Source organism: Podarcis vaucheri (assembly GCF_965113315.1).
Source record: "Podarcis vaucheri genome assembly, chromosome: 8".
In the NCBI taxonomy this organism is placed as follows: domain Eukaryota; kingdom Metazoa; phylum Chordata; class Lepidosauria; order Squamata; family Lacertidae; genus Podarcis; species Podarcis vaucheri.
Window position 1 is genome coordinate 45,301,447 of NC_138766.1, and position 12,172 is coordinate 45,313,618.

General features: G+C 39.5%; 1 protein-coding gene and 1 long non-coding RNA gene across 10 annotated transcripts in view; one reads left to right on the forward strand and one right to left on the reverse strand.

Moving 5' to 3' along the window:
• Positions 1–12,172, forward strand: part of LOC309539329 — a 205,127-nt gene that overhangs the window by 69,146 nt on the left and 123,809 nt on the right. The gene's annotated exons all lie outside the window — the stretch shown is intronic.
• Positions 1–12,172, reverse strand: part of MTCL1 (microtubule crosslinking factor 1) — a 96,848-nt gene that overhangs the window by 2,571 nt on the left and 82,105 nt on the right. For 8 of the 9 annotated variants that reach the window (XM_082235310.1, XM_082235309.1, XM_082235313.1 and 5 more), the window contains 3 exons: positions 10,010–10,300; positions 8,738–8,769; positions 6,635–8,189 (listed from right to left, as the gene is read on the reverse strand). In XM_082235310.1, coding sequence (XP_082091436.1) covers positions 6,635–8,189; positions 8,738–8,769; positions 10,010–10,300 — 1,878 coding nt within the window. Of the gene's footprint in view, positions 1–3,104; positions 3,163–6,634; positions 8,190–8,737; positions 8,770–10,009; positions 10,301–12,172 lie in introns of all 9 variants that reach the window. The other variant, XM_082235316.1, reaches the window with a different exon arrangement.

Genomic DNA, 12,172 nt, shown 5'->3' on the forward strand with positions numbered 1-12,172 from the left:
CCTACAGATTGGAGAATTTTGCGTACAATTTGTACAGAGGTGTAAACTTGCCAAAGCACATAATCAGGTTTCCACTGTGTACCTTTAAGAATCTAAAAACAAAAAGTGCTAAGATTATCAACACATAGAAGAAAAAGGTCCACAATGAGGGTGTAAATCACTAAACAGGTGAGAGAGTGATATGTAAGCTATACAAAAATCCAAATCAAAATGTACCCTGGCAATATACAAAGCTGGAAGTTACATACCACATAGTAAGAGTTATGGAATAAGTTACTGAATAAGAGCCAAAGACACATGTTAAATGGAGTGAGAGATTTACCACACCATGCTATAGAAATGGAACAAAGGCAGTAAAAGACAGGAGGATGCTGAGCCTGGTAACATGATATAAAGCAGACATTGACAGTTAAGTATTTTGCTCCACAATCCCTAGTCATGTAACTCAGAAGTAAGTCCCACAGAATTCAGGGGGGACTTACTCTCAGGTAATTGTGTACAGGATGGTTGCTTCAGAAAAGCAAGGGCAGAAGAGACAGAAACAGACTGAAACAGGATGCACAAAACACAATGTCATGGAATGAAGAGAGGTTGCACTCGTGTTACTGTCTTCAAGCTACCCTTGAAAAAGCCCTTTCCCTATGGAAGGAAAGGACCACAACACTTTATGGGGGAGGGTGCCTTGAAACTGAATAAAGAGGTGGTATACATTGGATACATATTCTGTATGTATCGGGCCCCTAGCAAGTGCCGAATCTCTTTAGCTCCAGCGCTAGAGACAAAATGTTACCCTTCAAGATCCCATTAAATTGAGAATTCCTAGCATTTTAAATCAGTAATAGAGCTTTTGTACTGGAAAGCTATCAAGAAACATCCAGTAATAAGGTGAAGAATACATTCATGCCAATTGGAAAGAAATTATAAGTCTCCATCTTGTTAAAATATGGTACAATACTAAAACCATGCCCAGCGTCTACCATAAGAAAAGATGGACTGAGACTATGTTTTTCTAGATGTAATTATATGCGCAGCTCAGCTGAATTTTGGTTACTCTGACTTATTCTTGCTAAATACATGGCCACATTTATTAATTTATTTCAATGATGTTACTCCTATTTCAGACAACTTTCTATTGCAGCTTTAAGAGAAAGGCAGAATTAGGCCCACATTTATTTCTGAACTCCAATATGTAGAACACACCATTTATAGCTGCTTTCAGTGAATAAAGGACTGGCAGGTTTTGTTTTGCCATACATGGTTATGTTTAAGTCTACTGCTTAGAGTGTCTATAATATGAGACGGGATAAGTAAGATGCTTCAGTGCAACCACTTACTAGTAATGGACAGCACTGGCCTGGTTCACACATAATCCTAAATGCAAATATGCCTCAGTGTGAACAAGCAAATGGGCAGACCCTCAGAGTGGAGATCACAACTGCTTGGCTCCTCTCTAGCTGTTTTGTTGCTGTGCAAAGCTAAGCTGTGGTTTGAATAAAACCAGACTTTCTGTTGTTGCTTGGTCAAAGCAATGCAATTTACGCAAGCAACAACATTTCAACATTTGTCCCGTTTCCATTTGCTTCTTTCACAACACATTTCATCCCACAGGGGAAGCCCACCTTTTCCCCACAGTTGCTATGCCTTTGGCAGGCATAATAGCAAGTGGCTTGAACTGACCCAGTAATCTATCTTGCTCTTCCTATATGCTTTGTTATTTTGAAGTGTTGCATGATTATTTAGGTCGCAATGCTAAACGTCTTTACTAGGGTAAAACTCCCACTGAAGTTAATGAGATGATGAACTCAGTGAGATATAAAAATGCATAGGATTGTGCCGATACTCAATTTGTGTCTCTTTTTTCTTTTTCTTAAAGCAGGACCCATTTTAAAACAGATGAAAAGCTGTGAGGGGGAAAACTCATGCCATCATCACTTCCAGCCAATCAGTGCTGTGCACAGCCAACTTTTGCTGCAAACACAGAGAATGGTTTTTCATGTGTTTGTGCCTGCACAGAAGTTTGCATGTCTTGAACATGTAATGAATGTGCACTCCCAGGAGCCCTGCCTCTCAAACTATGTACCGTATTTTTCGCTCTATAAGACGCACCAGACCACAAGACGCACCTAGTTTTTGGAGGAGGAACACAAGAAAAAAATATTCTGAATCTCAGAAGCCAGAACAGCAAGAGGGATCACTACACAGTGAAAGCAGCAATCCCTCTTGCTGTTCTGGCTTCTGGGATAGCTGTGCAGCCTGCATTCGCTCCATAAGACGCACACACATTTCCCCTTACTTTTTAGGAGGGAAAAGTGAGTCTTATAGAGCAAAAAATATGGTATGTTCAAATACATCTGTAGGACAGACTCGTTCAGTGAGGCAACCATCTCACCTTGCGAAGCTTTCTTCCCATTTCCTTTCCATCTGAGAGAAAAGGAATGACTCACCATGCAATGAAAACTTTTGCAATGACAACGCTATCATGCTGCAATGGCAAATTCTGTATTTATGAAAGTCTGAACGCAACATTAGTCTCGAAACTAGGTATGTAGAGATTCTTTCCATTTTACTCCCAGCCTTCTGTGGGGCTTTTACTGACCTTGTCCTGTGGATTGGTCTTCAGCTGCCACAGCACAAGCAATGGAGCATGTTGCTGCATCTAAAGCATGACCCTAACAAGGCAGCTGCCTCTGCCCTATTTATCTGGAAACTGAAGAATTATATTAACAGGTGCAATAAATGGTGGAGAACGAAAGAACAACAAGTAAAAATACCTTCCAAACTGCACTGTGGGCAGAATCCTATAGCTAGCAAAGCTGCGTTAAAACTAATTTGGTTCAACTTAGTTCTATGGAATGGACCTGGTTGAAGAGGAAACATGCTGGTTTGAGAGTGTTCATGACAGTGACTAATGAATAATATTTGGTGGGAAATGTTTTAGAGGACAGAGCTATATGACTCGAAAGCTTCATTCTCTATTTGGAATCCACTGTCAGCTCATGCCAGTGACAGGGAATGCTGCTGTTTCTTCGGTTTATACTTCTACACCAAGTAAAAGTTGTTGTTTTAAGTAAAGAATTTTGGAAACAAAGGTAGAAAGGACTTACAGCAGTGAGGCAGGCAGGGTTAGGGTCCCCAGGGGGCAGTTAGTAAGACAGTTTGGTTCTGGACATAGACAGACAGAGGGGAAAAAAGAGGAAGTAGGTTGGAAAGAATATTTAAACCAGAGAAATGTAGTCAGCATTGAAGAGCTCTCCGTATTTCACTGCTAACATTTATTATGCCACAGCCATAACTGGAGAGGCTATGTGAAAGATGCAAGTAAACTGCTAACATCACACTGAGAAAGCAAATGGGAGACACCCCCAATTTTTAGCATTGTCTTTACATGAGGGTATGGCATTAAAGACTATATCTGATTGGTAAGCATGTATTCCACTTGTTCCAAATGTATTCCAAAGTCCGAATAAGTTTTGAAATTAGAAAGTTTCTGTCTATTTTTTTTAAAGGCAAGGAATGGGTTCATATAGCAAGAATCGGAAAGACTGGGTGACAAATCACATCTAGTGGATATGAATTTGCTGTTTTGTCTTTGCCTTTAAGGAAGGGGAGAAAAAGCAGAAGCAAAAAAAGAGAAAGCATTCTGATGCCATCTGTTCTAGCGCTGGAAACGGTTGTCAGCAGAGAGGGCAGTATGCAGTGAGGGCCACGCAATTAGGAACAGAATATGAAGCATGACACAGCACAGCAGCTACAGTAGCTCTCTTGCCAAATAATGTGGTCTGCTGGACTTTCTTCAGGAGCTCTTCTCTTTCCCAGCTTCTTGAATAACAGAACTATGGCGAATGTATGCAAAGTTCTTGGCAGCTCAAGGAAAAACCAGACATTTTGTTTTTATTGTGACCTGAAGAAGTTTCTTGTATATAGATGCCATGACTTCCTAATCAGATAGACGTTTGGCAGAGGTAGGGTCAGGGCAGATGTAGAGGGCATTTCGAAAACAGCATTTTGAGGATACAAAACTTATCATATTGCCCTGGGACAGAGCAATATATATATATACATATATGAAAAAAACCACCAGTGTGTATTTAACATGTGTATACATAATACACATATGCATGTGAATGCACACAAATATTCTATATTTTAGCATGTATCACAGAAGGCATCCTAAATGGAAAATTTGAAGAAAACAATTGTAAGAAGCACAAATGAAATAGCAACAAGCTTCTAACTGGCATTCCATGCAGGTATTCAAAAATCAGTGATGCATTATTCCTGCACAGCAGAAATAAATTATTCTTTCAGTATGAGCAGATTGGCTAATTTGGAACAGATACGTAAGGCACTCCCACTGCCAGAATCAAGAAAGGAGCAATACTGACAGGATGCTTTACTTCGCATGGCATGCCATTTTAAGTTCAGCCCAGCCACCAAACGAGCAAAAATGCATTTGGTAATCTGAATAGAAGCCATTAGCAAGTAACTTCCTAAACTGACTTGCTCTAAGTGATTATTCCATAAACTTTTCATCGGGCTATCACATTTTAAACGCTCATCCTTTGGACTTCGGCCTTTCAAAGTTCACCATCCCACATATTTGTGGAGCATTACTCAGGGTGCTTCTAGAAAAGCATTTGCTGTGGGAGTGGTTCTCTTCCTGCATACATTTTTGCAGCGTCCCCACAATGTCACCGCCATAAAAATGCCAGCCAGTATCCTCACTCCCCAAATTAATTTGGATTTACCGTTTTTGAGGAAAATCCAGTAAGTTAAAAAAAATAATAATTGTTTACAACACATTTACAAAATTAAGACCTGTCTGGAAGCACCCTCAACGAGACTTGTATCTTTTTGTGGAACTATGGAAGTGAGTTCAAACAACATCCAAGCAACGGAAGTCAGTTCTTGTGAAGTAACTGCCATTGTGAAAAGATGATATAACAAGAGTACAGTGGTGCCCCGCAAGACGAAATTAATTCGTTCCGCAATTTTTGCCGTCTAACGAATTTTTCTTCTTGCGAAGCACGGTTTAAACGGTTTAACAAAGTCGCAAGATGTTTTCGTCTTGCGAAGCAAGCCCATAGGGGAATTCGTCTTGCGAGGCAAATCGCGAATGAAAAAACCTTTCGTCTAGCGAGTTTTTTGTCTTGCGAGGCATTCGTCTTGCGGGGCACCACTGTAGTAACACACCACACAATGGCAATATTTCTTTTCCCCTGTATGTGACATTTGGTTATAAAAGTTGCCCACACAACATGTTTGCCTTTATGTAACACTTCTTAATTATTACTTTATGTTAAGAGATTATAAAATGTGTATATTTAAGGTTAACTTCAGTTACTATTTTGGGAAATTGTAGTGCAATTCTATACATGTCTACTTAGAGTTCAGTGGAGCTTACTCCCAAGTAGGTAGGTACAGGATTGCAAATGCAAATACTGCACTTATTCAAGAATAACAAGAGTTACCATGACATGCCCCTAAGTGAATTCATTGCTGAACTGGAATTTAAACCTTGACCCAAGACAACTTCTATTCATAAGACCATACTTGATCATCAATAAACCTTTCATAATCATCTTTATACATAATTTTCACATAGGAGAAAAACCATTCAACCTTGGGTGAAAATCACATCTATTGTGCTGCTCTGCTTTCAAATACATGTAACCCAAGGCGCAACCCTCACATAGTTTTCAAACATGATGGCACAGGTGAACTATCCAGAAAAATATTAACATCTGGAGCAGCTCAAGGAGCAATACAGCAATGTTGCAGGATACTTATGAAGATTATAGAATACCCAGGGGTTCAAAGATGTAGTAGGAAGATATTTGCTGGGATGCATTATGGACAGTGTATCCTTCCGTAAATCTTCTAAGACCAAAGAAAGAGGCCCTGCTGAAAGTTTCCTCCATCCCAAAAGTAAATTTGTGGGCAAACTTGTTGTAGTCAGTAGCTTCCAAAGCTGTGTCTGGAATTCATCACTAGCTGACCTCCACCTTCCAGACTTTCAGAAAGACTCTGAAAACCTATTTGTCTCAGGAGGCTTTGGATCACAAAACTGGCTAGTTTCAAAGCAATTGTGCATGGATACTCGAGTGTGGCAAATAGTGCCTTTTGTGTATATGAAATCTCCAGTTCCTAAAACAAACTTTCTATGTTCTACTGCATTCAGCAGAACTTACTTTTGATAAATAAACTTGCTTAAAATTGTACTGACATCCATTAAAAATTGTCATGGTGTTACTGTATGAAATACAAGTTAATTAATATTTTAAATTATACCGCATATGAAAACTGCTGTGTTATCTTTCAAATATATTACAATGAAACACTCCTCGATATGATCATCTTATGGCTTGATCCATCATCATGGTGCATTCATTTAAAGACCCATTGCTACTTATATCTCTATTATATACAAATGCCATGTTCCCCCCACAAATGTGTGTGAAGCATAGAAAAGTGTTGCATTAAAGTTCTTCCAAAATGCAGTCTCAAAGAAGCATACATTATACAGTCAATTCCCTTTTGCTTAAAAATGTTTGCACATTTATATTTTAATCAACATTCACAAATAACATTCATCATCTAAAAAGGTTTACTATACAAGGATAAAACTCATTACCTCAATGGACCCTGGTTCAACTTTGTTTATTTCTCCTGTGCTGTTCTCATTGCTAAGACTGGGAGGGCTGTATGAAGCTAGCCTTTTCTCCTCCTTTAAGGCATGCTCCATAAGTTTCTTGTTGAGAATTCTGGCAGCATTTTCTGTAAGAGTATATCCCGGAGGAGCTGATAAGTCCTGCCTGATACTTGTCGTTTCAGCTCCTTCATCCTTTTGTAGCTCTGTGCCAAAACGGAGGGGACTGGGTGACCTACCACGGATACTTGTGCACATGTCTTGCATAGGACCCAGTTCTGACCTGGGTTCTGCTGACCTTGATCGGCTGCTGGACCTGGAGCATTTTTGGAGGGTGTCATGAACCACAGGGGTATGGTCAATGATATTGAATAAACTGGAGAGGCCATCATTGATAGTAGTATGAACTGGACTCTCCCTTGTGGTGGTTGATCTGGCCCAAGCAGATTCACTGAACCCTTTCTGAGGTGTGCTTGGTAATGTCCTGTTATTTGGCTGATCTGATTTGGAAAAGGCTTTCTTCTGTAATTTTGGGGAGCCATATTTGGGAGAACAACATGTGCGTTCAAATTTGGCCTGGACCTTTTCAATAGCAGGTGCCACCTGCCTGCTCCTTAAGCTTCTTGATGGTGATGAGACAGGTGTAGTACCCCCTTTTGGTGTCAGACACCTGTGTGGACTGCTTGTGATACTACGCAAAGTTTCTGTCTGTAAGCCCACACTGATAGTTTGAGTGGTCTGTGTGCCCATAGTTCTCAACCCATTAGTCTGACAAGCTGTGTCTTTGAACTGAAGCTCTGTCGAATTTGAACGTATTGCATTTCTGACAGAATAAGCGACCTCTTTCATGTCATCACTCATGTTTTTGGACATCTCCAGGCTGTGCAAGGACGACGCAAAACCCAAAGTAGTGCAAATAGGACGTTCAATAGGATGAATACCACTCTCCAGGAAATCGTTGTGGTGTTTGGAGAGGTCAGAAGACCATCGCCCAAACACTTCTGAAGAAGCACCTTTTGTCTCGCCCCCATTTCCCTTAACTTTGGTCATAGGGAACAAAAAGTCTGGTTCTGACTGGCTTTTCCCTTCATTGCTAGCTACCACTGAGGTTTCAAACCTGCGAACAACTGGTGGACTATGAAAGACCTTAACTCCCATTTTTTCTGCAACAACATGACTCCTCAGTGGTTGTTTCTGGCAGTGCTCAGGGCTGGTCATGGTATTAGTTGTCATAGTAACACTGGTGGTGAGGTACCATGAAGGTGGTTGGAATGGATCTGGAACTGAATTATTGATTGCCTTCCCAATCTCTGTCCTCTCTGCCCAAGTATCTCCAGGTCTTTCAACAGCTCCACCATTTTTTCTGGTAGTGTTGTAATCCCAAGTTTTGTTGAATTCCTCAATGTATTTCAGATCATCAGGAGACAGAGGAGGTGTTATCTCCTCCTTGCTGCTGGAAGAAGGCAGAGTCTTTTCAGGAAGAAAAGGAGAAATGTCCATCAAACGCTTGAACTCTGACATAGAGGAGACAGACATTGCCCTGAAGAAGGAAGCACATAGCGTCAAATTAACAAAATTGACAGGAAGTCTGTATTGAATTTGTTGTATCATTTAGGGTAGTAGTAACCATATAGTGTAAACGTTCTTATTTAAAGCAACTTTAACAAAGTGAAGTTAACCGTCTAGTTTAAGTAACCATACACATAAGCGTCACCACCTGCCAATATCACTATTTTAAAGAAAATGCAATCTGCTTTGTTTTCACTTTATATTTGAATCTCTGTGCTGTTTTGTCCTACACTTAACCACGGCTATTGATGGGTAAACTGAGGAAGAAACTAAATGGCATGCAATATATTAACAAAGGGATTCAAAAAATAAGAAGTCATCATTAAGGGAGGAAATCACATGTGTGACAGCTCTCCATAATATTATGTTACAGAATAGTGGGGAGTTTTATTCACAGTAAAATTCTAGAACTGAACCTCTGGTATCTAGTTTTAAGATCTTGAAGCCAATTTAGGGTAAGTGTGTTAATATAATTCATGTAATTCATTTTGTGCTATGTTTCACCCCACTTTAACTCACCTTTGAAGATTTCCCTTGTGCATTTCTTCTTCCTGAAAGCAAAAAAACTGTTAATTTTGAGCCTGCATATATGCCTATATTGGGCGCCTGTGGGCTGTATTTGCATTAACTTTATTCAATATATCAAATTCTTGAAAACCCTTTGAAGGCATATCTGACCCCCTCCATGCTTCCAATACTTGGATAATTAAGAAGGATTTTTTTCTTTATATGCATCTGTGTAAAGTATTCCCAGTTGAACTGACTAGTATAAACAAATAACCCTCACATTGCTAAGACCAGACACACAGATTAATTATCTCTCAATAGAGCACAACTTTTTTTTAGTTCTAATAATTATAAAGACAACTAGTACATATCTCATATTATATTTGCATGTCTGAAGCTGCTTTTCTGTGCTGGTCTCTTTGATATTAGTGACCTTGCAGTGCTGAGATCAGATAAAATCTACTTTTTGACATTATTTCATTATAAATTTACTAGATATCGATAATTAGCATCATTATACCATTGCTGTTAAATGTGTAGGCAGACCATTACGTTAATCATATGGGGAATACCATAACAATCCCTCACAACATGCAGTGTAGGAACACCCTCCCCCTAGTCATAATTTTTATGACTAGGGGGAGGTTTTAAAAAGCCCAGCTTTTAAAAACTTCTATTTTATGGAAAGAGCTTGTTCTACAATTTAAAAAGATAACCGTTTAGAGCCCTATTAAGAAGACACAAATGATAAACAATGGCAAAAATGGAAGTTCTCCATAACCAATTCTAATTTTAATAGCCTAGATCAGGGAACACAGTCCCCCACCAAACCTCTCCTTATCCATTGTAGGGATGTGAGATTGTGGCATCTATATCACAATATATGTAGGGCTGGCCTAAGACATTCTGGCACCTGAGGTGGACCTCAAAATGGTGCCAGGGAAGAAGCAGGTGAGGGAAGAGATACATCAGAAACAAGGCGGGTGGGGGGGGGGAGAAAGATCAACATCAGCATCAGCTGCCCCGGTAGATCCTGCTGCCTGAGGTAGTCACCTCAACTTGCCTCATGGGTGTGTTGGCCCTGGCTATATGCAGCATAATGTTTGAATAGAGTCACTGCAAGAAAGATCCAATATGCATCTGGCTAAATCATACAGTCAACTCCCAGAATGAACTGATTCACCAGAAGGCCCTATATAAACAGCAGTGGAAAGCACCCTTTGACAAAATAGCAGGGATGTGGGATTACAATTCAGCTGACAATACAAAGAGCAATGGACGCACCTCATTTGCACAAGTTAAGAACCTTTCTCGTTCCAGTTTCTGAGGCTGCCGTTCATCAGAATCATCCGGAGAATCAAGGGACAGTGTTTCCAGAAAGAGGTTTTCTGTGGCAGTGCACCTGTCACTTTCCTTCAGTTTCGACAGTGATCGATCTTCAAATGGCATGGTGTCTGAATCAGAGTAGGATCTTGACCCCATTGGGTGAGGCACTTGATTTGAAAATGAATGAAGGCTAGTTTCTTTTGAGTCACAAAGAATGTTGTCTCCTCTTTGTGGATTTGCTTTCTGAAGCTGAGAAAGAAATTAATCATACATCAACTGAATACAGAGTAGCTTTCACAGTAGTTGTCTGCTTATTTCATCTTATCCCACTTTAGATATAGATATATATGAAACTTAAATATCATATTGATGTTTTCAAATAAAAAGGTAGAAAGATTGATTATTTCCATAAAATCGTTTCAACTCAGATGTTTCAGGAAAAGGTAGTTCCTAGTTTGTGTTTCTGATGGCAAGAGCACGCTTACATGGAAGCTTCTTGTTCAATGCCTTAGGTTTCAATCCTAAATACATTTAATAGGACAAAACGGGATTTACTTTCATGTAAACATGCACAGGATTGCCCTGTTAGGCTGCATTCAAATGGAAGTATCCTCCAGCTGCTTTAGTGCTATACTTAGGAGGGGAAGGAAATATCAGAGAAGGTTCCAACTTGTCTGTACCATCTGTTCTCAACCCTAATATTTTTATTTGGACTAACACAGATCAGTGCAACGACTAGTGCAGTGCCTGTGTGGATTATAGGTGTCAGGCATAATTATTTTGTTCATGCTGGGAAGAGTAGAAAGCTGTTGGGGACACAGGCACCACATTAAGTGGGATTTTAGCATCTTTCCACCTGGTAGACCCTGCTATCAGCACTTAAAATTGTGAACTTCCCCTGTCTGCTGTGCATGGGGTGAATCTGTGGTCAACACAGACACAGGAAGACTTGCAGGGGTGGCATATGCTGAATCACATTTGAAGTCTATCACTAGTCTTCAATATATGCACATGTTCAAGGATTTGGCAATGAACTGTCTGTGTGTACATAAATATACTAGAACAGCAAAAGGTTCCTCTTCATAATTAAACAGCAAAAAAAAAAAAAAAGCTGTGAAATAATTAATCTGAAAACCTAAAAGCGTGCAGTCACCATCAGTACAAAATTAGGCTTGATGTTGTGTCTCAAGAGATAACACTGTAGCAGTGAGCTTGAAAGAGAATATTTGGAAGCCTTGAGAAATGTAGGTCAGCATGCTTCTATTTCCACAATTATCCCAAATGATCTATTTCATGCTTCATAAATCTGGGGATGTTTTGCTTTCCTACATTATGGTTAAAGTAAACAGAAAGAAAAATGGTCAGTGATTATGGTGAATACATATTGATTATGCCACAATCCTCTATTTCTGTTTTTAAATGCTTCAGATTATTTGCCTTCTTGTTTTATGTATATATCGTCGTGATGTCTCCAAACATACAGAGTGCCATGCAAAATACCAGAGATAAGTTAATTGCTTCCACAGAAAGTACCATCTAGCTAACTGCTAAGAAGCTATATTGATCCAAAGATGTACAAATTTCTGAAAGTTTCCTAGGTTAAAGAGGAGTGCTGCTGCCTAGGAATTAACATTATGAAAATGAATTTAAACGCAAAAACGTTATTCTGTTTATAAATTATTTGGTTTGTGAATAGTCATTTCCCCTTCCTCAGTGAAATGAAAGTTTGCTTTACTGAAGCTGGGAGATACAATGTACAGGGTTTCCCCCCCAGTTGGTAGCCTGTCATGAAACAGCTACGCTGATACGGTTACTAAAGAGGTGACTATCTGTCTTGTGAGGTTTTCTGTTATAACAGCTGACAATAGAATTCAGCTTTTATATGATTCAGTAGTATCCAAAAGATCAACCTGAGGTAGCATATTTCATTTGGACTATAAGTAAGGTTCAATGAGACGTAGAGTTTTCAGAGACAGCCTTGCGATTGGTTAGAGGGTTATGGCTCACACATCACAACTACTCACACTAGGAAATCATTCTTGTGAGAGGAAACCACAAAATGAAAAATGAGAAGTGGACTACAATGTGCAGATCTTGATTTTTTAAGAAGGAAAAGGAATA